This window comes from Erythrolamprus reginae, chromosome 2 (genome assembly GCF_031021105.1).
Source record: "Erythrolamprus reginae isolate rEryReg1 chromosome 2, rEryReg1.hap1, whole genome shotgun sequence".
In the NCBI taxonomy this organism is placed as follows: Eukaryota; Metazoa; Chordata; class Lepidosauria; order Squamata; family Dipsadidae; genus Erythrolamprus; species Erythrolamprus reginae.
The window spans coordinates 184919732-184944475 of NC_091951.1; the positions used below are offsets into that span (position 1 = coordinate 184919732).

The following is a 24744-nucleotide window of genomic DNA, read 5'->3' on the forward strand; positions in this document are numbered from 1 at the left end:
GAGTTCGGGTTTTGACCTGGCATCCCTAGAAGAAAGAATATTGCAACTTCGAGAGGAGTGTTGGGCAGAGAAAGCTACCAGCCTCCCTGTCCACCCTGCTTGCTCTTCATTTACCTCATAATCTGAGAGGACAATGTCAGCCCCTGTCAGTCACTCCAAAGAGAGGCCCATGTTTGAGTAGGAACTTTCCTTTCTAAGAGAATTATGGACTGTGAGAGTGGATGGTGCTTTCTTTATACACACATTAAATGTTGCTACCAGGAGCTTCAATCACAATTTCTCATCTATCTCTCGGCCCCCATCAACAGAATAACTATATTCAGTCGGAGTGGTAGGGTAGGTTGTTGTTGTTTTGTATAGTAAGATGAAATGTATTTAATGCAGGAGCAGGGTACTTTAAAACATTTAAACCAAATAAGAATTTTCTGGTTTGAAGCAATGTTAAAAAGATGGTGGAACATGTGGAGATGCCTAAATTAACCTCTTTGATTAGAAAAGAGGGAAAAACAATAGCCACATTTATGGCTGACTGGAAAACTCTTATAGACTTTTAACATAAAACAGGGGGAAATTTACTTATGATTTTTGGGTTTAATGGTTAGAAACAAAATCTGGATAATAGCATGAGTTCTCTTTTGTAATCTTAGAGTAAAAGACAGTTTTGAAATTGCACTTGTATTTGCTGCAAAGGAAATCAGAAGCATTTTTCTATTTCTTTTTTATTCTTTCTTTCTACAGTTCTTCCTTTCTTTCTTTTCTGCTTTTACTCCTTATTACTTAGCGTGTGTTAGTTCTTTGTAAAAGTTTCATTAAAAAATAGAAGACTATCAAGGCCTTAATATTGGGGTTACTAAATTCCATTGTTTGCTTTCAGAGAAAAAGCAACATGGCTGGTAGAACTGAAATCTGTACTAGTCAAAAGATGGGCGTCTATGGCCGCCAGCAGACCAACAATTATGATCAAAAATAAGCTCAATCATCAGTCAGTGTATACATTCAGTTTTCTCCAAACTTGTGGGCTCCCAGAGGTATTAAGTTCTCATAAGCTGTAGACAATAAGATCAATGGTACTGATGACTCGGGTGGGTTTTAACTTACATCGCTCCCACACCACTTGGCCATGCTTCATGCGCAGTGGCAAAAAATAAAATTAAATTAAAGATACCAAGTGCATGCACACTGCTGGAAACTCGGCTTCTACGCACATACAGAATAATAATAATAATAATAATAATAATAATAATAATAATAATAATAATTTGTTTAATAGAGTGATGGGATTCAGGAAATAAACTGTTCTTGTGTCTAGTTGTCTTGAGTAAAATCACTATTCTGAATTTCTGTAAGACATAGGAATTTTCAAGAGTTTTCATTCCCCTATTGTTGAATGAGACACTGATGATGTCTCTGTCATATCCAGGGACAACCAGGAACTAGAGATTTGGGCTACTAGATCACCATCACTGGAGGTTTTTAAGAAGAAACTGGACACTCACTTGTCTGATATTTCATAGCGTCTCCTGCTTAAGTTTGGGGTAGACTATAAGACCTCTAAGGTCCCTTCCAGCTTCTCTTTTCTTCTCTTATATTCTATTCTATTGCCTAGACTAAGAAAGTAAAAAAAAAAAATCTGGATGAATAATTTAAGGTTGCTGCCAAGGAAACTACTTTGAAGTGCCCCTACTATCACTTACCCTCAAGATAGATTCTACCTTCTTTAGATTAATTAATGGGCTCACAACAGAAGAAAAAAACTCTTTAAAAATTTACCCAAAATTTTTTTTAAAAAAAAAAAATATCATTTTTTTAAAAAAAGATGGCGGTGCTCATGGACCAGCACTGAACAGACTGGTTCTGTGATATCATCGTCATGTCATCCGTGGGTTGCTACCTGTTCAGGTAAACTGGGAGGAACCCACCTCTGGGATGGCTAGGAATAACGAAAGTACAAATCCATAATCTACAGGTCATCAAAAGTTGCATTAAGGAAGGGTGTGGATGTGTATCATCATCATATTTGTCAGGAGCAAGAGGCTCCAACTTGGTTGTAGAATTATATTCTGCCATGTCCTTTTTCAAAGTCAACTCACCAAGCTTGTCTCTTGTTGAACTACATACACACAGTTTCCTTGGCAAACATGGAAACAGTTTGCCGTTGCCTTATTTCAGGGTGTTATTTTGACTTCTAACTTTAGCTCACAGCCCTGGGTGGCCCCATCCAGGTACTAACCAACCTGCTTAGCTTTTTAGCTCGCCCAAGATTAACAAGGAACACAACCTAATTGGACTCCCCTTTTGCTGGGCTGCCAAATAATTTAATGGGTCAATAAGCTAGAAAAAGGAAAAGGCACTTTTGGTGTTGGTGTTAAAAAGGGCCACTTGACCTGCCAGTGGGTGTCAAGTAGACAGGTCAAATTCGGAGGGGGTTACATTGCTTCTGAATAAGTAGTAAGTGATGCCCTTTGGGGTTCTGTAGCAAAAGTCCAGCAGGGTCTGCACTCCTTGTCCCCTTTTCTCTTTGGTTACCTTGGTGATAGGCAGGGAGCTGTTGCTAAGCAACAGTTTCAAGTTAACACACAGGGAGAGCAAGAAAAGGCTTTAGCTGTGTTTTTGTGTATGGCCGTCTGCATTTACCTTGATGTTCAGATGCCCAAGGTAAGGGCAAGTTCAGCTTAAAACCAGGATTCAAATATACAGAAACTGAAGGAGAAGGAAGCTTCCGCCACTTTTGTTCACCCCAGTATGCAAGGACATATTGGTTTTGAAGGGGAAGAATCGGTTCATATATTACAAATTGTTCTAATATTCCCTACAAGCGGCAATGTTTTGAATGTGTGCTGGCTTGTAGTCATTTCTATTACCATAGCAACTTCCAAGCCCCCCCCTTCCCGGAAAGCTTTTCTCAGAATCCTGGTTTTAAGATTGTTGGTTTGTCAATCAACATAGGTCCCGGTGGTGGGTTGCTACCAGTTTGGGCGAATCAGTAGCAGTGGCGGGAAGCTCCGCCCATCCGCCTGGACATAATCAGAAACACTCTGTGCATGCGCAAAAACTTCTGTGCATGTGCAGAAGTATTGCACAGGTATGAAGTGTGCCCACCCCCCCGGCCACCCACCCACTCTCATTTCCAAGCCAGCAGCTAAAGGTAAATGAAACCCACTATTGGTAGATCCCTCATAAACATTTACATGTCCAATATAACAGTAACAAAACCCATCTTCACAGGAGACCACAGACAAGACCCTATCATTTTAATGCCAGAAATAACTCAATAGAATCAATATTTTGTACAAGGACGACAGGGCTGGAATAAGGTTTCATATTTGATTCAAGTCATTGAGTGAACACAGACTTGTCTTAGCTTTAATCCAAACCCACTAGGTTACTTCAGGAATCTGGAACGTGATGGATATATATTCCATGTATTTGGCATTATAGTACAGTGATACCTCGTCTTATGAACTTAATTGGTTCCGGGACAAGGTTTGTAAGGTGAAAAGTTTGTAAGATGAAACAATGTTTCCCATAGGAATCAATGGAAAAGCGATTAATGCGTGCAAGCCCAAAACTCACCCCTTTTGCCAACCGAAGCGCCCGTTTTTGCACTGCTGGGATTCCTCTGAGGCTCCCCTCCATGGGAAACCCCACCTCCAGACTGCCGTGTTTTTGTGATGCTGCAGAGGAATCCCAGCAGGGAATCCCAGCAGCACAAAAACGGGTGCTTCGCTGGTAAAGGAAGTCCGGAGGTGGGTTTCCCAGCGAAGGAAGCCTCAGCGAAATTGCAGCATTGCAAAAACATGGAAGTCCTCGAAACCCCACCTCCGGACTTCCGTGTTTTTGTGATGCTGTGATTTCGCTGAGGTTCCCCTCACTGGGAAACCCCACCTCTGGACTTCTATTGCCAGTGAAGCACCCGTTTTTGCTGGGATTCGCCTGAAGCATCGCAAAAACACGGAAGTCCAGAGGTGGTGTTTCTCATGGAGGGGAGCCTCAGGGGAATCCCAGCAGTGCAAAAATGGGTGGTTCGCTGGCAACAGAAGTCCAGAGGTGGGGCATCCCAGTGACAGCGGCTTGGGTTTGTAAGGTGAAAATAGTTTGGAAGAAGAGGCAAAAAAATCTGAAACCCTTGGTTTGTATCTCGAAAAGTTTGTATGACGAGGGGTTTGTAAGACGAGGTATCACTGTACTATGTTCAGGCTAGAGATTTCCTTGGCTTGACAGCTCAACTTCTTTCTGGTCAGGCTTGCTTTGAACCTCTCCTGTTTCAGGTCTCATATTGAATTTAATTCTTACCAGCTAAGATGGACGTGATTGCAAGTCAACTTAGTGCCAATCTCATCTTTTCTTTTTGTAATTTAGGCATACAGTACATTCTCATGAGAATTCACAAAGCACACTTGGACAAACACATATCAGAGTCTGGTTCTGCTGTTCCCATTTCTCCAACGCAATAGCAATAACACTTAGACTTATATACCGCTTTGTGGCCCTATCTGGGTCCTCATTTTACCACCTAGGAGGGAGGGAAGGCTGGGTCAACCTTGAGCAGTCAGGATCAAACTGCTGAACTGCCCACAGCTGGCAGCCAGCAGAATTAGCCGGTAGTACTGCATTCTAACTACTGCGCCACCACAATTCAATCACCAATATACTGTCCAGTACAGTGTTCCCTCTAATTTTTCTTTGGGGTGGGCGGAAAAGTATAGTGTCTCAGCAGCAGTCCCTTTGGGACTGGGCGACACAGAAATAATAAACAAACAAACAAACAAACAAAAAACCCACCCTGTGTTGCCTCAGAGAATTTCAAAATAAAATACTGTATAGAATAGAATAGAATAGAATAGAATAGAATTTCATTGGCCAAGTGTGATTGGACACACAAGGAATTTGTCTTGGTGCATATGCTCTCAACGTACATAAAATAAAATATACATTTGTCAAGAATCATGTGGTACAACACTTAATGATTGTCATAGGGGTCAAATAAGCAATGAAGAAGCAATATTAATAAAAATCTTAGGATATACGCAACAAGTTACAGTCATACAGTCAACATGGGAGGAAATGGGTGATAGGAATGATGAGAAAAACTAGTAGAATAGAAGTGCAGATGTACTGTGTGTCTATAACAGTGAGCTCATAATAGGGCAACTCTATCAATATCAAAATGCCACTTAAATAGTTGAGCTAGTTTCAAACTAGATTTTGATTTTCTTTCTCTCTTCCTTACTCCCATTCTTTTTCTTTCTCTTTTCCTTCCTCTCTTTTTTCTATCTGTTTCTCTCTCTTCCTCTCTTCCTCTCTCTCTCCTTCCCTCTCACTCTTTCCCTCTCGGCTTCTGGGCAGGTTTGGAAAACTCTGAGTTGATGATGATTTTTAAGTGAGCCATAGCTCACTGCTCAGCTTAGAGGGAACTATGGTCCAGTATGCTTATTTTTCAGGCTAATGGTCTTCTCGTTACCAAGCATGCTCCAAACCATGGCACATTAATGTTTAGAAATAAGGACAGCGCAGTCTGAAAATAAATACAAATGACCACTTAGCCCAGAGTGCACGTAACTACAACTGACAGAATGATGGCAAGAATGATAATTGGTTTTTAAAATGGTTGGGAAGTGAACTTCAATGACCTCAGTGGCTGCAGTAGAGTCTTCAAAGTCCGTTTTGCATACAGAGAACTCTGCAGGTGGCCGAGTAAGGCTGGTCCACTCCCTTGGCTGGGCATCTCACATGAATATGCAAATGGCAGAGCCATGTTGCACAGATGTTTCCATGAGTCTGGAAAGGGGCATCCATAGTTACATGATGGAATTTTGCTCATTGGTTTGTGTATTTTAAATCTGCTGCCCTCCAGATGTTCTTAAACGCTATCGTTTTGACATCCTTTACAATTAGCCACATTGGCTATGGCTAATAGGACTTGACGTCTGAATTATCTGAATCAAATTGCTTACCTTGACAGACGAGAAAACATAACTTTACATGTTCAGTGCTGATAGGCAGACTGATGTCTGCATGCTTTTTGCCTTAATTCGGCTACTAATTTCTGAAAAAGAGTGAGACTGGAAGGAGAAAATTTTGTTTAGGAATCTATGTTGTCTGACTTCTAATCCTTCTGCAGATTTGTATTAGTGAGGAAAAATAGTTTATGTATGCTCAGAGACTTCTTCTTCAAGCTTAAGCAATTTAAGGGACACAAATGTAGTACTAAGATATAGTTAATTTTAGACATTTATCGGGTTTGTTCCCCCTTCTATGCATGGCAACGAGCGGCGGGTTGCACTTACCTGGAAACCGGTGCAGTGCGCGCAAATCCTCTTGACTTGGGCGCACACTCACACGCGTCCCTCACACAATTTTGTTTCCGTGCATGCATAGGAAGCAAAAATGCACTGAAATCTCAGGAGGAGGATGTCCACATGGACAAGATTTTGGCGATTTTTGTTTTCACTCATGCACAGAAGAATTTTTTTAAAAAAAAACCTCGCGCACGACAGTGTCTCCTTGCGAGATTTTGCTTCTGTGCATTCGCAGAAAGCAAAAAAGCTGAAAATTTCAGGAAAAAAAGATGGTGCCGCCCAACAGACCGGCACCAGAGCAGTCGCGAGCAAATTCCACAATCTGGCAGCCGCTACTGGAACAGAGTTGCCTACTGCACCAGTAGGAACCCACCGCTGTTGACAACATTTATTTTTGATTTAAGAATAGAATAGATTAGAATAGAATAGAATTCTTTATTGGCCAAGTGTGATTGGGCACACAAGGAATTTGTCTTTGGTGCATATGCTCTCAGTGTACATAAAAGAAAAAGATACATTTGCCACGAATCATGTGGTACAACACTTAATGATTGTCATAGGGGTCAAATAAGCAATCAGGAAGCAATCAATATTAATATAAATCATAAGGATACATATCATAAGGAGATAAGGAGGAACTTCCTGACGGTCAGCGCGATCAACCAATGGAACAACCTACCAGCGGACGTTGTGAACTCCAACACTCTAGACATTTTTAGTGAAGATTGAACTGCCACATGATTGGTGTACTATATGGTTCCTGCTTGGTCAGGGGGTTGAACTCGATGGCCTTATGATCCCTTTCAACTCTAACAATAAATAAATAAATATACTGTATCTATTGCCTCTTTAGCTCTCCTCATGCCATCTCTTGCTCCACATAAATATCAGAATTGGCTCAAGCTCTTTCCTTCCCCTCTGAATTAACTGAATGCTTTGGGAATTTGTTAAAGTTAACTTTGGCCACTAACAATGAAGTAATTGCCCGTATTTGTTTCTCAGCAGCTTTCTCAAGGTATCAACACAAACACCTGCCCGTGGTTTCATTTAGTGCACTCCCTGCCACTCAAACCTCTTCTTGAGAGGACACTTTATGCCCTGTTGAGTGCATCCTTTTTCTCTTGACACTTGTCCCAAAAACACTGGAAGGGGGTTGTGCGCCCAGTTGCAGCTGCCCTTCCTGTTCTTACTGAAAGTAGCACAAAGAAGCGACTGTTGTTGCGCGTGGGAGAGCTGAAGGGTCGAGGGAGCTGTCCTTGCAGAGCAGCTGATGAGACCTGAGGAGAAGGACCCCATTGCTGTGTTTCTCTTTAGCATTCCTGCCATCACACTGATCCCACAATCAAGTAGTATTTGGTCCTGAATTTCCTGTCTGCTAAGGGGGCTGAAAACCAGGATCTCAGTAAAGATGTTATCTGACTCTGTGTGGAGATCAAGAGGGAATGGCCTGTCACGTTGGGTGAGGTGCTGATGATGGGAACGTAGTCTGAACTGCCAGCCAACATAGTTCAAATTAAAATTGTGTTTTACGGTGATTGGGATCCTGCTGTGTGAGTGCTGACAAATATTATTTGCTGAAGCTTCTTCTACCTGCAGTGTGGGAACAGACGCAGCTGCCTCGTGCAGCTGTTGTAGGAACTGTAGAATTATCCTTAACTATTTTATCATTAATCTATGTATCTCTATCTTTTTTTCTCCTTCCTTTTTTTCCCCTTTTAGAGGCTGTGGCAAATAGCCAAGAATGGACTCTTAGCCGCTCTATCCCTGAGCTACGCTTGGTAAGTTTGTTCCCCTTTGTTCCTAGTTTCTGTCTGGCTTATGATGCCACATGTTTATTCCTTAAACTGCAGCTCTTCAGGACAAGAATCTGTCATAGAAACATAGAAACATAGAAGACTGACGGCAGAAAAAGACCTCATGGTCCATCTAGTCTGCCCTTATACTATTTCCTGTATTTTATCTTACAATGGATATATGTTTATCCCAGGCATGTTTAAATTCGGTTACTGTGGATTTACCAACCACGTCTGCTGGAAGTTTGTTCCAAGGATCTACTACTCTTTCAGTAAAATAATATTTTCTCATGTTGCCTTTGATCTTTCCCCCAACTAACTTCAGATTGTGTCCCCTTGTTCTTGTGTTCACTTTCCTATTAAAAACACTTCCCTCCTGAACCCTATTTAACCCTTTAACATATTTAAATGTTTCGATCATGTCCCCCCTTTTCCTTCTGTCCTCCAGACTATACAGATTGAGTTCATTAAGTCTTTCCTGATACGTTTTATACTTAAGACCTTCCACCATTCTTGTAGCCCGTCTTTGGACCCCTTCAATTTTGTCAATATCTTTTTGTAGGTGAGGTCTCCAGAACTGAACACAGTATTCCAAATGTGGTCTCACCAGCGCTCTATATAAGGGGATCACAATCTGTCCTCTGAGGTTTTTGTAAATGACCAGTCAACTTATTTATTTATTTTATTTATCTATTTGTTTGTTTTGTCCAATACACAATAATACACAATGAGGGTTATAGAGGATATATTCAGGTAGAATTTATTTATTTATTCATTTATTTATTACTTAGATTTGTATGCCGCCCCTCTCCGAAGACTCGGGGCGGCTCACAACACGTGCATTAAAGGGAGAATAGAGGAGAAAATAAAGGAGTAAAATATAACTATGAGAGAATAGCAGAAAAAGATATAGGTATAGAAGAGAAGACATATGAGATGTGGGAGAGACTATAGGACGGGATGGTAGGCAGTCTGGTGCACTTATATACGCCCCTTACTGACCTCTTAGGAACCTGGTGAGGTCAGTAACCAGTTACCATCAGGTTGATGGTAACTCCATCAACTTGATGGAGTTAATTCAGAGATAGGACTCTGTGACCCTTTTGGAAGTTGACCTACAACTTCCAGGAGACCTAGCCAACAAGGGCAATAGTGAGGACTGCTGGGAGTTGTATTTCAAGAAGCATCTAGTCAGCTGCAGGTTCTCCAAATTTGGCTAAGGAAATGACACAAAACATTATCTGCATCTCTCGATCATCTAAGCCAACTCTGTCTCTTAACTATCATCTGTCTCTAGCTATCATCTGTCTGTCCACCATGCAGGTTCTCCAATGTTACATAAATGCTGTCCTAACACTGATGTTAATACGGGTTGTCCTCAGCTTACATCATTCATTTAGTGACTTGCAGCATCCTCATGGTCACATGATGAAAATTTGGACGCTTGCAATTGGCATTTGTTTATGAGGGTTGCAGTGTCCCAGGGTCATGCGATCACCTTTTGTGAACTTCTTTTGAAAAGCAAAGTTAATGGGGAAGCCAGATTCACTTAACAACCATAGTTACTTCACTTAACAACCACAGTGATTCACTTAACAACTATGAGAAGGAAGGTTGTAAAATAACTCCCTTAATAACTGCCTTGCTTAGCATTGGAAAATTTGAGCTCAATTGTGGTCATAAGTTGAGGGCTACCTGTAATTAAGTCTGAAGTAATTGGTACATAGTAGTATTTTTGGAGCTGGTTTGACCTTAGAAAAGCATGATGGAATGGATGGGTAGATAGAAACATAGAAACATAGAAGTCTGACGGCAGAAAAAGACCTCATGGTCCATCTAGTCTGCCCTTATACTATTTTCTGTATTTTATCTTAGGATGGATATATGTTTATCCCAGGCATGTTTAAATTCAGTTACTGTGGATTTATCTACCACGTCTGCTGGAAGTTTGTTCCAAGGATCAACTACTCTTTCAGTAAAATAATACTGAAAGAGTAGTAGATCCTTGGAACAAACTTCCAGCAGACGTGGTAGATAAATCCACAGTAACTGAATTTAAACATTTTAACAAACTTCCAGCAAACTTCCAGCAGATGAGAGAGTAGTAAGCATTGCATCCTATTTAGAGCTTTCTGTTCCGTGCTGCTTATCACTCCTCAAATGCAAAGGATTAAAGAATAGGATCTTTCCAGATTTGATTATAAATTGATTCAATCCTAGATTCATGTGAGGGTTGAAACTTGGGCTTCCAATAGTTTTCCACAAATACCCTTGGCTCTCATCACAGCTTATTTAAAAATGCTTTACAATGCATATGGGAATGGAAATATTGTGAATATCAATAACAAATAATAGCCAGTTTGATCTAGTAGTTTAGGCACCAAGATAGAAAACCTTTTTGAGTTTTCATCCTGCTGGGTGGGTGGACTTATCTCATTTGTGGTTGTGGGGAAAATAGGAAGAGGAAGGAGTATGGGATATGTTCACCACCTTGAATTATTTATAAAAATAATATCTAATCTAAAAATATCTAATCTAAAAACAACAAATTGTTTTTTTTAAAAAATTGCCTCTCCTCTTCAGGGGAACCTATTATAAAGGGAATTATCACTCTTGAGAAATGCAGACTTGGTGATGAACTGTTATTTGGGGGGGGTGAAGAGTAAAGTACCTGGATGGTGAGGACAACAGATCCTAAACCACCCTGCTTTCACCTCATACCACCCATTGGAATTGGACCACAGCTCCTGTCGCTCCCAGCCAGTATAGAACTAGAGGCCCTACCCATGCTGGATAGCAGTTGGATGGAAGTTGTCCTCCAATGACTCAGTGGAGAGCATCAAAGTTGACAATGCTGTCCTAACAGCTCCAGGAAGCGAAGAATGATGAATTTCATCCTGAAATGACTTGTGCTCTTCCACCTCCACAGGGTGTCCTTGGGACCATCAAGAGTGGCAAATCAGCCCTGGTTCACCGCTACTTGACTGGATCCTACTTGGGTCTCGAACCTGCAGAAGGTGAGCTCCCTCCCTTTCCCAAAACTGAAGCATCTTCTCTGTGGCCAAGCCTTCGTTTGGCTCTTTGGGGTTTTTCTTTTCCTTACAAAACTGAAACACTGGAAAGCCCAAAGGGGATGGAAGGGGTGTGTGAATGAAGAAAAATAATTTATTGTATTTAGATATGTAATATAAAAAGTTAGATAAACCCTGCAGGACTTCTGGAATCCTTCCCACTTACTTAATAGCAATAGACTAGGAGGGAGGAGGGTTTGGAATAGTTCAATAGAGATAGATGCTCCCAGGGATCCCCCCCCCCAATCCACATCTTTTGTCTGATTCTGGTCCATTTTTTTTACTTAATCTTTCTTTTACTGACTTTTTCCCTTTGTTCAGGTTTGGTTTCATTCTGTTCTTTTGGGGGAAGTATTCCTGCTGGCAAGCAAGCAGGCACATAGAGTTCTGAACCTCTTTACATGCTTTCCTCCAAAAATTTCATTAGGTTGCAAAGAATAAAAAGGGGGGGGCAGCCAACTTCTTTTTCACCTTCTGCCATAATCTCTGAGAGGGTGATTTGGGGTAATTAATATCAGCCCACCCTTTCCTGGTTGGGGACAGTGGCACACAGAGTGGGATTGAGGAAGGAGCTACATGCATCTTGCCTTGAGCTCTCAAAGAGTTGATATAAATCTAATAAATCGATTCATGCATAAATATTTGGCCTTCTATTTTTCAGGGGGCCAGTTCAAGAAAGAAGTTGTGGTGGATGGCCAGAGCCATCTTTTGCTGATACGAGAAGAAGCTGGGCCACCAGATGCTAAGGTATGACTCCCTCGTTGGCCCAAAACTTGCAGTAGGCCGAGACCTAGCGCACTTTAGCTATTTGTGAACAGTTGGAGTTGATCCTGCTTTCAGTGGCAAGACTTGATTGAGGGAACAAGTTTATTTTGTTGTAGCAATGCTTCTCTTCATCCAGGGACTGAGGAATTGTAATTCTGAGGAGAGGAAATAGATTTAGTTTTGAAATTTACAGCTATGCTGGCCAGGTTAGAATTTTCATGCTAAGTCCATGGGTCGCTCCATGAGCTATTTCTGAATCAAATGTGCTCCTTTAGCTGGCTTGTAGTTAACACAATCTTCCCCACGTACTGCAACTCACAGTGCCTTAAGCCTGCGATGGCGAACCTATGGCATGGGAGCTACAGGTGGCACGTGGAGTTATATTTGAGGGCACACAAGACTTTGCCCTGTATCAGCTCCAGCGTGCATATGTGCACTGGCCAGCTGGTTTTCAGCCTTCTGGAGGATGTGGGGAGGTTATTTTCATCCTCCCCAGGCTTCAGGAAAGCCTCTAGACCAGAGTTTCGCAACCTTGGCAACTTGAAGATATTTGGACTTCAACTCTCAGAATTCTCCAAGTTGCCAAGGTTGCTCTAGACCCTGTGGTTGCAAAAAAATGGCCCAACTGGAAGTTTGTTTCCGAACTGCCAGTTGGCCCATTGGGCCATTTTTCACCATGCACAGGTTCCGGAAGCTTTCCTGAAGCCTGGATAGGGTGACAATAATAATAATAATAATAATAATAATAATAATAATAATAATAACAACAACAACTACTACTACTACTACTACTACTACTACTACTACTACTACTACTCTTACCTGGTCATATGGCCAGCAAGCCACACCCACAAAATAGGCCACACCCACAGTGTGTTAGTAAAAAATGTTGCAGCCCTTCACTGTATGGGCACCACAGAATCTGTCAAGTCTTAGAAAGAAGCCACAACCTCCCTGAATTCGTAAATTAGAAATTAATTCCAAAGAATTACAATGGCTAAAAAAAAATCTCACAAAATCATTACATCTTCTAGGAGAGGGGATGGAACCTGAATCTGAAAAGGTGGGTTGTCTCCTGTCAGTGAAGTGACCACTCACACTTTCTATTCAGGGCCAGTGCTATTTTCAGAGAATGGAGAAGCAACCTTAGGCCATTGGTGCTGGGATATAGCGAGGTCTTAAGAAGATAGCGTTCTGTGTGCCGCATGGTTTGCCTTAACTAGAAACAAATTTCCTGGTACCTTCTAGATGTTTTGGACTGCAAGTCTCACAGTACTTTGCCATTAGTGGCTGAGGTTGATAGACATTGGAATCTGAAACATCTGGGGTTTGTTTAATGCTGCCCTAAATTAATTTCTTTTGAGATATCTCCACTCTGCATGCATGGAGACCTCTGGACGTATGAATAAATTCTACTCTATGCAGGCCCATTTGAATTCCCCCCCTCCCTTCAAAAAGAGGAAAAACTGTGGAATGAATTACAGATCTCCACATGTGACCTGTCTTGTGTTTTTTTCAAACTTCTTCAGGTCGCAGAAATTATTCCCTTACCCCCACCCCTGAAACAAAACCTAGAGCTATTAATCACGAGGCATAGATTTAGTGACTGAAAATTGGCTGTGTTTAAGTGAGCCTCTCCTCCACCCCCTACCCCCAGTCTCTCGTGGAAGCCCATCAATTGCTTGCAGAATCCTAGGTTCACTTTGGAAAACTCTGGTCTACATCTCAGAGTTTATCTTCACTTTGCCAGACAAAGCATCATGGCGGGGTAATCTGGAGGTGTTGGGGGCCATGGGCTGAAGTGTCTGGTACAGGAGGACATGAACGTTCACTCCTCCACCCTACAGATCAGACTTTCAGCCCAGTAACTGTCTGCCTGTGTGTTTCAGGCAGCTGTTCTATTTCTCAGCTTGCTTGCGATGGTCTGGGAAAGACTGAAATTATTCATAGCTGGAAGAATCTGGAAATTGCAGCCCACTTGAGATCCTGGCAGTTCTAATGAAAAGTCTATCCCATGTTTAGCTTGCATTGAAAACAAGCCCTTCCCATTGCAAGAGAAAGACTCAACCAGACTTGATGGGAGCAGCCATGTCTGCCATTCAGTTGTCTGGCTCATTCATATAACAAGAAAAGATGGTAGAAGTGTGTCTGGTTTTTCTTTCCCAAGGAGGGTATGGGTGACGGGAGCTCATTTATCACACACACCCCAACTCTTATTAATCAGCCAGGCTAGGGGCAAAGGGTCTTGGACAACTGCACATGAGAAGGAAAGGAAAAGAAAGGTCTCAAACCTCTTTAAAATTTAATTTAAAAACCTCACCAGCTTATGGATTACGAAGCATGTTCAGTATATAAAATCAGTGTCATTTACCTCCCCGCAGCACTAATTGTGGGAATCAAGAAATAAAAAGTTTCATAAACAAAAGAAATAGCTGGTTTGCTCCTAGTAGTTAAGACACTGGGCTAAAAAACAGGAGACTGTGAGTTCTAGTCCTTTGGGAGTCCTTCAGGATACAAACATACATACATACATACATACATACATACATACATACATACAGAAAGAAAGAAAGAAAGAAAGAAAGAAAGAAAGAAAGAAAGAAAGAAAGAAGATAGATAGGTAGATTAGATAGATAGATAGATAGATATTATTATTATTATTATTATTATTATTATTATTATTATTATTATTATTATTTATTGAATTTGTATGCCGCCCCTCTCCGAAGACTCGGGGCGGCTCACAACAATAATAAACAACAGTGTAACATTAAAACAAATCTAATAATAAAAAGATATATAAAACCCCCAAGATTAAAATCATACAACACATACATACCAAACATAAAATATAAAAGCCTGGGGGAGATGTCTCAGTTCCCCCATGCCTGGCAATATAGGTGGGTCTTGAGTAATTTGCGAAAGACAAGGAGTTTGGGGTCCATTCTAATCTCCGGGGGGAGTTGATTCCAGAGGGCCGGGGCCGCCACAGAGAAGGCTCTTCCCCTGGGGCCCGCCAAATGACATTGTTTGGTTGACGGGACCTGGAGAAGGTCAACTCTGTGGGACCTTATCGGTCGCTGGGATTCGTGCGGTAGAAGGCGGTTTCGGAGGTATTCTGGTCCAATGCCATGTAGGGCTTTAAAGGTCATTACTTTTAGATAAATGGATGGATAGATAGATAGATAGATAGATAGATAGATGGATGGATGGATGGATGGATGGATGGATGGATGGATGGATGGATGGATGGATAGATGGATGGATGATAGATCAGTAGGGAGGGAGAGAGAGAGAGAGAGGAGAGAGAGAGCGTGAGTTGAGTTGAGTTGAGATAAGATAAGATAGTCCCACCTTAGAAAGGGGGTACTAAGGTGGCTAGGAGAGTAAGGTAGCTGGGAGACTTTGAGCCAGTCATTCTCTCTCAGTTCAATTCACCTCACAGGGTTGTTGTTATGGAGAAAATAGGAAGAGGAAGGAGTAGTAGGTATGTTCACTGCCTGGAGTTATTTATAAAAAATAATAAAGGCAGAATTAAAATAAATACCGGTAAATGCTTGGCTTGATGTAAATTTTTCCAACCTTTAATCACCTCTCTCTGTTTTGGGAGAGTTTGGAGCCAGTATCATTCTCCCATTCCCAGACCTATTCTGAGTGTGGAATAAAGGCTGTCTGAAGGGAACTGCCTGGTACTGATCTTTCCCACTTGCTTTTCTTTCCCCTTACAGTTCGCCAATTGGGCAGATGCCGTCATCTTTGTCTTCAGTCTGGAGAACGAGATCAGTTTCCAGGAGCTGACTCAGTTCTACGGGCTCCTCACCAACTACCGTGCTGTTTCCGACATGGCTCTTGCCCTGGTGGGCACTCAGGGTGAGTGGGGAGAGGGCGCGCCATTCTTCGGGAAGTGCACTCTAAGGGCTCCAGGAGATGTTGGAGTGAAGGGAGCATAGCAGGGCCCTACCGGGAGTTGTTTCAATGAACCAGAGTCAAGTCTCCAAGTAGAAAGATTCCGCGGCCTTGGTCTCCCCCTTTATTCATTACTAAGTCAATTGTTTGCCCTTTTGGCTCTTCACTGACTGTTAGGGTTAGAAAAAGAGTGGGTTATTTTTCCATCCATTCAGCACTTACCTTTATGGAAAAGCTATGGATTTCTGATCTGCATGAAGAGCAGTGAAAATGGATCCAAGATGCTACGTGGAATTGATGCAAACAATTTATACATAAAAATATGAATAATATATTTATTATAATTAAATATATGTATGTATCAGCGGTGGGTTCCTCCCAGTTCTTCCTGGTTCTGTGAACCAGTAGCAGCTGCGGCGGGAGGCTCCGCCCACTCACCCGGGACAGAAGCATTGTGCGTGCGCATGATACAGTATGTATGTACAGTATATGTACACACATTCACACACAATGTAAAATATACTGCATATAAATACAGTGTTTCCCCAAAAATGAAACCTTTGTTTTATATTTTTTTGAACCCTGAAATAAGTGCTTGGCCTTATTGCCATGTACTCAAAAGCCCAATTATAAGGAGATGTATTATTTTGGGGGAAACAAGATATATATATGTAAAGTATACATTTATATTGATACAACTTATAACATTATATATATGTGTGTGTGTGTTGTATATATATATATTTACAGCAGCACGAAGCTTACAACTTCAGCCTGATGATGGTGAATGTGATTTCACTGAAACGTCGCATAGACACTCAAAATATTACACGGGGCAAAACCCGAACTCAGAACAATCTACATACATATACCCGTGAAAATCTACGAAAACAAATATATATATAATGCTATAGATCAGCACTTTTCACTATCAACAAAAAATATGTTGCATATATATTTTATATGTGTGTGTGTTTATATAAAACATTTTATAAAATGCTATAAATTGTATCAATACAATCAATAGAAATTTATTTAAACTGTATTTTAAAATATATTTATTATAATTAAAGTATAGAAATAAAGTAAAAAGATAGGGCAAGAGTTTGGGCAATATTAGCATGGAAAATGGAGGCATGATTTACTCACATAATGATTTGGACATTTAGCTTAGCTTCACTGAATGAGTCATTAGAGTAGCTCTTGCAGTGCTCTGTTTGCATAGCTTGTTCATGATTGGCATCATTCACTCTTTCCTGGAGAGGCACAGATAGTCTTCTCCTGCCCGGGTCCCCCAAAATGATAAAGCTGCTCTCCAGCATTATTTAAATATTCTTTTCTTAATTAATTTATTTACAGTTGTATTTAAAAAGCCTCAACTAACTGCAATTCTCTGCTCTCAGACATCTTCATATGCTGTATATTCTTAAATTATACAATAGTTTCCACTTGTGCTAATTATGGATAGCTCTGAACTGCCAAGTGTCTTTACTTATATTTGATCACTGGAAATCCCTGTGCAGTTTATGAGGTTCTATTAGGTGATTGCTCTACAATCCACTCATAAAAAGAAGCGATCTACTCCACTTCCTGAATATTAGTGCAATAATCGCTTACTCCATGTAGAATCCTGACTGTTCTTCAGTGGGATTAGAGACCTCCCTTTGATCTAGGAATTCCATTTAGCATTCAGGACATCTGCAGCTACTTAACAATGACCCAGTGCCCTAGTATTTTCCAGACACTGAAGTGGGTTTGGTAATGCCTTGTAAAGGCTTTCACTTGGATCCCTTCCAAAGAAGCCAGTGTGATCCTTCAAGGCAGACCGCATAGAAGCAAAATTAAGTCCAAACAGGTTTATTATTTCTAGGTCACACGTCCACCTGGGCCAAAGTGCTGCTGACAAGAGCTGGACTGGAGTAAGGAGGCACTGAGTTCAGGAACCAAGAGGGAAGCGGAGAGCAGTAGAACAATAGCACAGCGGAATACACTTTGAAAACTCGTAGCAGGGATGGGCAAGCAGATAAAATATGCACCTCATTCATGCAAAAGAAATGTAATACTGCCCCCTTTTCCCCCCTGGTTTTAGGGTAACCTTAGCTACACGTATTTTAAAAGCTTATATAACAAGAATTAATATAAGAATGTGTTTCATTTGAAGGAAATCAATGCAGCCTTGACTGTTAATAAAGCAAAGAAAGATTTTTTATTGCATACTGTACAATCGTTTGAAGAAACCTCTGTTGATTATACCATGTTTCTTTCCTCCTAAAACACAGAGGGGGGATGATTATTATTATTTATTTTATTTTATTTTATTTATTTATTTATTTATTTATTTATTTATTTATTTATTTATTTATTCATTTATTCATTTATTCATTTATTCATTTATTGGATTTGTATGCTGCCCCTCTCCGTAGACTCGGGGCGGCTAACAACAGTGGTAAAAACAACATGCGACAATCCAATACTAAAACAGCTAAAAACCCTTATTTTAAAACCAATCATACATACAAACATACCATACATAAATTGTTGAAGCCTAGGGGGAAAGAATATCTCAGTTCCCCCATGCCTGACGACAGAGGTGGGTTTTAAGTAGCTTACGAAAGGCAAGAAGGGTGGGGGCTATTCTAATCTCTGGGGGGAGTTGGTTCCAGAGGGCCGGGGCGACCACAGAGAAGGCTCTTCCCCTGAGTCCCGCCAAACGACATTGTTTAGTTGACGGGACCCAGAGAAGGCCCACTCTGTGGGACCTAACTGGTCGCTGGGATTCGTGCGGGCAGAAAGCGGTCCCAGAGATTTATTTATTTATTTATTTATTTATTTATTTATTTATTTATTTATTTATTTATTATTTGGATTTGTATGCCGCCCCTCTCCGAAGACTCGGGGCGGCTCACAACAAGTATAAAACAAATCATAAATAATTCAATTAATTAAAATATTTAAAGATTTAAAAAAACCCATATACTAACAAACACACACACAGGCATACCATGTATAAATTGAATGTGCCCAGGGGGAGATGTTTAGTTCCCCCATGCCTGACGGCAAAGGTGGGTTTTGAGGAGTTTACGGAAGGCAGGAAGAGTAGGGGCAGTTCTAATCTCTGGGGGGAGTTGGTTCCAGAGAGTCGGTGCCGCCACAGAGAAGGCTCTTCCCCTGGGGCCCGCCAACCGACATTGTTTAGTTGACGGGACCCGGAGGAGGCCCACTCTGTGGGACCTAATCGGTCGCTGGGATTCGTGCGGCAGAAGGCGGTCTCGGAGATAATCTGTCCTGGTGCCATGAAGGGCTTATTATTATTCATTGAAGCATACAAGCCCCACTACCATGGCAAGGCGTACCCATCAATGGGATTATTATTATTATTATTATTATTATTATTATTATTATTATTATTATTATTTCCCATTCAGACAAAATCAGTGCCAGCAATCCACGTGTGATTGAAGATTCCCGAGCCCGGGCTTTATGTACAGAAATGCGCCGTTGCCTCTACTACGAGACATGTGCCACTTATGGGCTGAATGTCGATCGCGTCTTCAGTGAAGGTAAAAACCTGGAATTTATTCTGAGTAGGTAGAAGAGAGGGAGGCCAGGTTGTATGTCATTGCAATAAAAACAGGTGTGTGTGTGCAAACAAACATTTTCCCCAAGATATAAACTCTGCAAGTAGTAAGGCAAGGCAAGAGGAATGTATGTTTGATATTGTACTCTAGATATGATAGGTTCCTATTGTCTGCTGCAGAAGTGATAAATCGTATTAACAAGGCACACACACTCAATAGCACTTGCACACTTTTCTACTGGTGTTTAAATTTGTGTTGTTCATTTATGATGTCACTTTCCCCCTCACCCCCACTTAATGATGGGCTGCCAAAAAATTTTACTGCCACACTGTGGGCGTGGCTTACTTTGTGGGTGTGGCTTCATGGTCGTGTGACCAGGTAGGAGTGGCTTGCTAGCCATGTGACCAAGTGAGAGTGGCTTGACAATCATGTGGCCAGGGTGGCTTAAAGGTCATGTGACTGGGTGGGAGTGGCTTACCGACCAAGATAACTTTTCAAATAGGTGCTTGGACTCTTTTTCAGTTGATTGAGTCACATTATTTGAATAGCCACAAAAAGGACAAACAATAGACCACATTATTTGTTGAGGAGCACAGTTACATTTTAAGGTTTTGTACTGAACCCACAAGGTTCAGTACACTAACAGATTAGGCAAGTAGCTCAATTTCCTTTAATTGCTATAAAAGTTCAGTTCTAGATAATGATTAAAATGATTAAAGCACTTATGGGTAAAAGCATACTATTTAATTATTTCCTATTTTAAAAGTAATTAAGGATCATACTAAGGTACTAGTGAAGGAGGGACAATTTAAAAACTATTAAGTATTCAATAAATAGTGCATAAACTTACTACCCTCACTGCATTCCTCCCACACGTGGGGGCAGCAGCCCATTACTACCCCCACCCCAAGCATGGGAAAAGTTCAATACACGTGATACAACTAGACTGTGGGAGGGTGAACTAGACCTTCTCTTCTCGTGGTGAGTTCTCACTCTGTCAGCCCCCTGAGACCTATCACTTTCAACAACCAAAGGCGAAAGGAGTACAACGATTTTCAGAGGAAATGCTCATGTCATAAAATATTGAGGCAGACTGCTAATACTGGACACGCGGCGGCTTCAGACTGAGAACGACAGAGATAAGATACTGTGGGGATAAGTTACTGGCCTGCATATGGTTTCATTCCTGTAATGGCTGTTCTGCTGTTTCCTGGGTGTTTTTGGTTTCAAAATACAGTGATACCTCATCTTACAAACCCCTCGTCATACAAACTTTTTGAGATACAAGCCGGGGGTTTAAGATTTTTTTGCCTCTTCTTCCAAATTATTTTCACCTTACAAACCCAAGCCGCCACCACTGGGATGCCCCACCTCCGGACTTCTGTTCCCAGCGAACTGCCCATTTTTGCACTGCTGGAATTCCCCTGAGGCTCCCCTCCATGGGAAACACCACCTCCGGACTTCCATGTTTTTGCGATGCTGCAGGCGAATCCCAGCAGCACAAAAGTGGGCGCTTTGCTGGCAACGGAAGTCCAGAGGTGGGGTTTCCCAGCGAGGGGAGCCTCAGCGAAATCGCAGGATCACAAAAACACGGAAGTCCGGAGGTGGGGTTTCGAGGACTTCCGTGTTTTTGCGATGCTGCAATTTCGCTGAGGCTCCCCTTGCTGGAAACCCCACCTCCGGACTTCCGTTGCCAGCGAAGCACCCATTTTTGCACTGCTGGGATTCCCCTGCAGCATCACAAAAACACGGAAGTCTGGAGGTGGGGTTTCCCATGGAGGGGAGCCTCAGGAGAATCCCAGCAGCACAATAACGGGCACTTCGGCTGGCAAAAGGGGTGAGTTTTGGGCTTGCATGCATTAATCTCTTTTCCATTGATTCCTATGGGAAACATTGTTTTGTCTTACAAACTTTTCACCTTACAAACCTCGCCCCGGAACCAATTAAGTTCGTAAGATGAGGTATCACTGTATCTATAAAGTGCAAGAATAATCAGTTTGATCTCATAAAGCAGAGGCCCCCTACTTTTGGGGCACCAGGGACCGGTTCCGTGGAAAAAGTTTTTTCCGCAGATCAGAAGGGGTGTGGTTTCGCATGCTGCCTCCATCCCGCAGATGGGGCTTCGCTTGATTGGCACGGACTGGTTTCTACCATGCAAGGGCCCACCGCTGGTCCATGAACCAAGGGTTGAGGACTTCTGTTGCAAAGTAAATGATATGAGTGTTGCATATTTATAGTACAACCCAGGGTTGGAGGGAAGAACATCTTCAGGATATCTCTATGTGAGTGAGGCTAATCACACTGTGTTATGTTTTAACCTGATCATTATCTTCCCATCAGGGACTTTTCACAGAAAGACACATATGATCCGTCCCACACATATGACTGTGTTCTCACATTCTTCCCTCTTGTACAAGATCACAACACATTGAAGTGATAATTGCTGGATGGGTTCACAGAGTGAGTGGGTGGAGCATCAAAAACGTGTTTGTGACACGGTCCTTAAGGGGAGAACAATTATGGGTGGGACAGAATATCAGTTCTCTTTATGACAGATGATAACAATAACAACAACAAAAGATCTCTCTTGGATGGGGCAGTTGAAAAGCCCTACGACCATTTGTTTGTTTATTTATTTATTATTTATTTATTTATTTATTTATTTTGTCAAACAATTATAGAGTGGTAATTTGGACAAATAAAACATTAGATAAGTAATGATAAAAAGTAACACAAGAAGACAATAGGACAGGGACGGTAGGCACAGTGGTGCACTTATGCACACCCCTTACAGACCTCTTAGAAAGGGGGAGAGGTCAATTGTAGATAGTCAAAGGTTAAAGGTTTTGGGGTTAGGAGTAGAAACCACAGAATCAGGTAGTGCATTCCAGGCGTTGATTACTCTGTTGCTGAAGTCGTATTTTTTGCAGTCAAGTTTGGAGCTGTTGACATTTAATTTAAATCGATTTCGTGCTCGTGTGTTGTTGCGGTTGAAGGTGAAGTAGTCGTTAACAGGTAGGACATTTTGGTATATGATTTTATGAACTATAATTAAGTCGGAACGGAGACGACGGAGTTGTAAGTCTGGCGGAGTAAGGTATTTTGTTGTGAGAAGAGGAGTGAAGGACTCTTCTTGTGACTTCCCTACACCCCTCTCTCCCTCCCTATTCCAGTTGCCCAGAAGATTGTGAACATGAAGAAACAACAACAGCTGCTTGCATCCTGCAAATCTTTGCCCAGCACACCCAGCCATTCAGCAGTTTCTACACCGGTGGGTGGCATCTACTGTGTACAAATATAGGCTGTGTCTCTTTTTCTTCCTTTCAGGAATCGTGTTTTGTCAGAAAGGATGTAAATGTCCCCAGGTCCTTAGCATCTTGGAAGGAAGAAGCTGGCTTGGTGTAAAGACACTGGGTTCTCTTCTCAGAGATTTAAATCACTTCCATGTGGGCCCTGCAAAAGGTGAAGGGGGGATCTAAAGGACCCACAGACTGGAGAAATGTCTGGCTGTGGTGCAATTGCAACACCAGCCCAGTTGCTCAGGCAAAATAATGAAATCAGCTGGACTGGAGCATTGTGGCTTTGCAACAGACATAATTGCAGGTGGACTGCAAAGAATTTGAATCATGTAATATAGCTATTCAGGTGGGGGGGGGTACGAGTCTATGGAGAGGGGCAGCATACAAATCTAATAAATAATAATAATAATAATAATAATAATAATAATAATAATAATAATAATAATAATAATAATAATATCCTTAAACCTAGCTGCCATAATACCAGTTACCTAAAGTTTGAACCAGAGATGATTTTTAAAAAAACACACACACAATTAAATATTGTTTTTAAAATCTAAAGTCAATTTAGGGATTAATGTAAAATATATGTATAAAGCAAACAAAAACAAAAATCGAAATTGATACCCTGCAGTTCATGTGCCATCCAGTGGAAATCCTTCCTTAGATTGTCTGCGTGGCAGATGGGAAGAGTAACAGAGTTAACAAAAGTTGTAGTGTTGATCAAAGATTGTTCTCTGGTAAATGTGTGTGCAATATGTAGAGATGTGAACCAGGGGTGGGTTCTACTTTACTTCGCTGCTGGTTCACTTCCTCCTGTGCCACGTGGTTGTGCCGTGAGGGTATATGTACATACATGCGCAGTGCCAAAAAATTTCCCCCTGAACGCCCCCCCCAAATCCCCCAAAAAAATCAAAAACAAGATGGCAACGCATGCACAGTGCGGGAAACTCACCTTCTGTGCATGCTCAGAAAAAAAAAAGTTTAAAAATTCTAAAATAATTTTTAAAAGAGGGAGGCGCTCATGGACTGGCACCGACCAAATTGGTTCCATTATGTCATCATGGGGCAAATATAGCCTATTGCTGGGCCCCATAAAGCAAGAGGCAGGAACACTTTAAAATGTTTGTTTGTTTGTTTGTTTGTTTGATTGATTGATTGATTGATTGATTGATTGATTGATTGATTAATTTCTATGCTACCCTTCTCAACTGACTCAGGGCGGCTTACAACAGAAATAAATACAAAATACAAAACATGTAAGAAATATAATACTAAAAAAAATTCTAAAATTCTAAAAAACACCATTTTCCTAAAAAACAATCATCCACATTCATCCAATTAATAATAATAATAATAATTTATTAGATTTGTATGCCCTCTCCGAAGACTCGGGGTGGCTCACAACAATAATAAAAACAATGTTACAGTGGAACAAATCTATAAAACCCTATCATTTAAAACCAAACAACACATACATACCAAACATAAAATATAAAAGCCTGGGGGAGGTGTCTCAGTTCCCCCATGCCTGGCGATACAGGTGGGTCTTGAGTAATTTACGAAAGACAAGGAGGGTGGGGGCAATTCTAATCTCCGGGGGGAGTTGATTCCAGAGGGCCGGGGCCACCACAGAGAAGGCTCTTCCCCTGGGGCCCGCCAAACATTGTTTAGTCGACGGGACCCAGAGAAGGCCAACTCTGTGGGACCTTATCGGTCTCTGGGATTCGTGTGGTAGCAGGCGGTTCTGGAGGTACTCTGGTCCAATGCCATTGGATTAGCCATTCATGAGATCGGACGGAGTTATTTCTTAACACTCACGGCCCCCATGCCTGCCGGCAAAGATGGGTCTTCAGGGTCTTGCAAAAGGCCAGGGTGGGTAGGGACAGTACGAATCTCCAGAAAGGGTTGGTGCCAAAGAGCCACAGCAGCCACAGAGAAGGCTCTTCCCCTAGACCCTGCCAGACAACATTGCCTGGCTGATGGGACCTGGAGAAGGCCGACTCTGTGGGACCTGACTGGTCGCTGGGATA

The 24744-nt window shown here is 41.6% G+C and overlaps 1 protein-coding gene across 2 annotated transcripts in view; it reads left to right on the plus strand.

Moving 5' to 3' along the window:
• The window catches only part of AGAP2 (ArfGAP with GTPase domain, ankyrin repeat and PH domain 2), a 215571-nt gene that overhangs the window by 161379 nt on the left and 29448 nt on the right, over positions 1-24744 (plus strand). For both annotated transcript variants that reach the window (XM_070740738.1, XM_070740737.1), the window contains exons 2-7: positions 8019-8077; positions 11022-11109; positions 11825-11910; positions 15657-15798; positions 19260-19394; positions 22586-22683. In XM_070740738.1, the coding sequence (XP_070596839.1) occupies positions 8019-8077; positions 11022-11109; positions 11825-11910; positions 15657-15798; positions 19260-19394; positions 22586-22683 (608 nt within the window). The remainder of the gene's footprint in view (positions 1-8018; positions 8078-11021; positions 11110-11824; positions 11911-15656; positions 15799-19259; positions 19395-22585; positions 22684-24744) is intronic.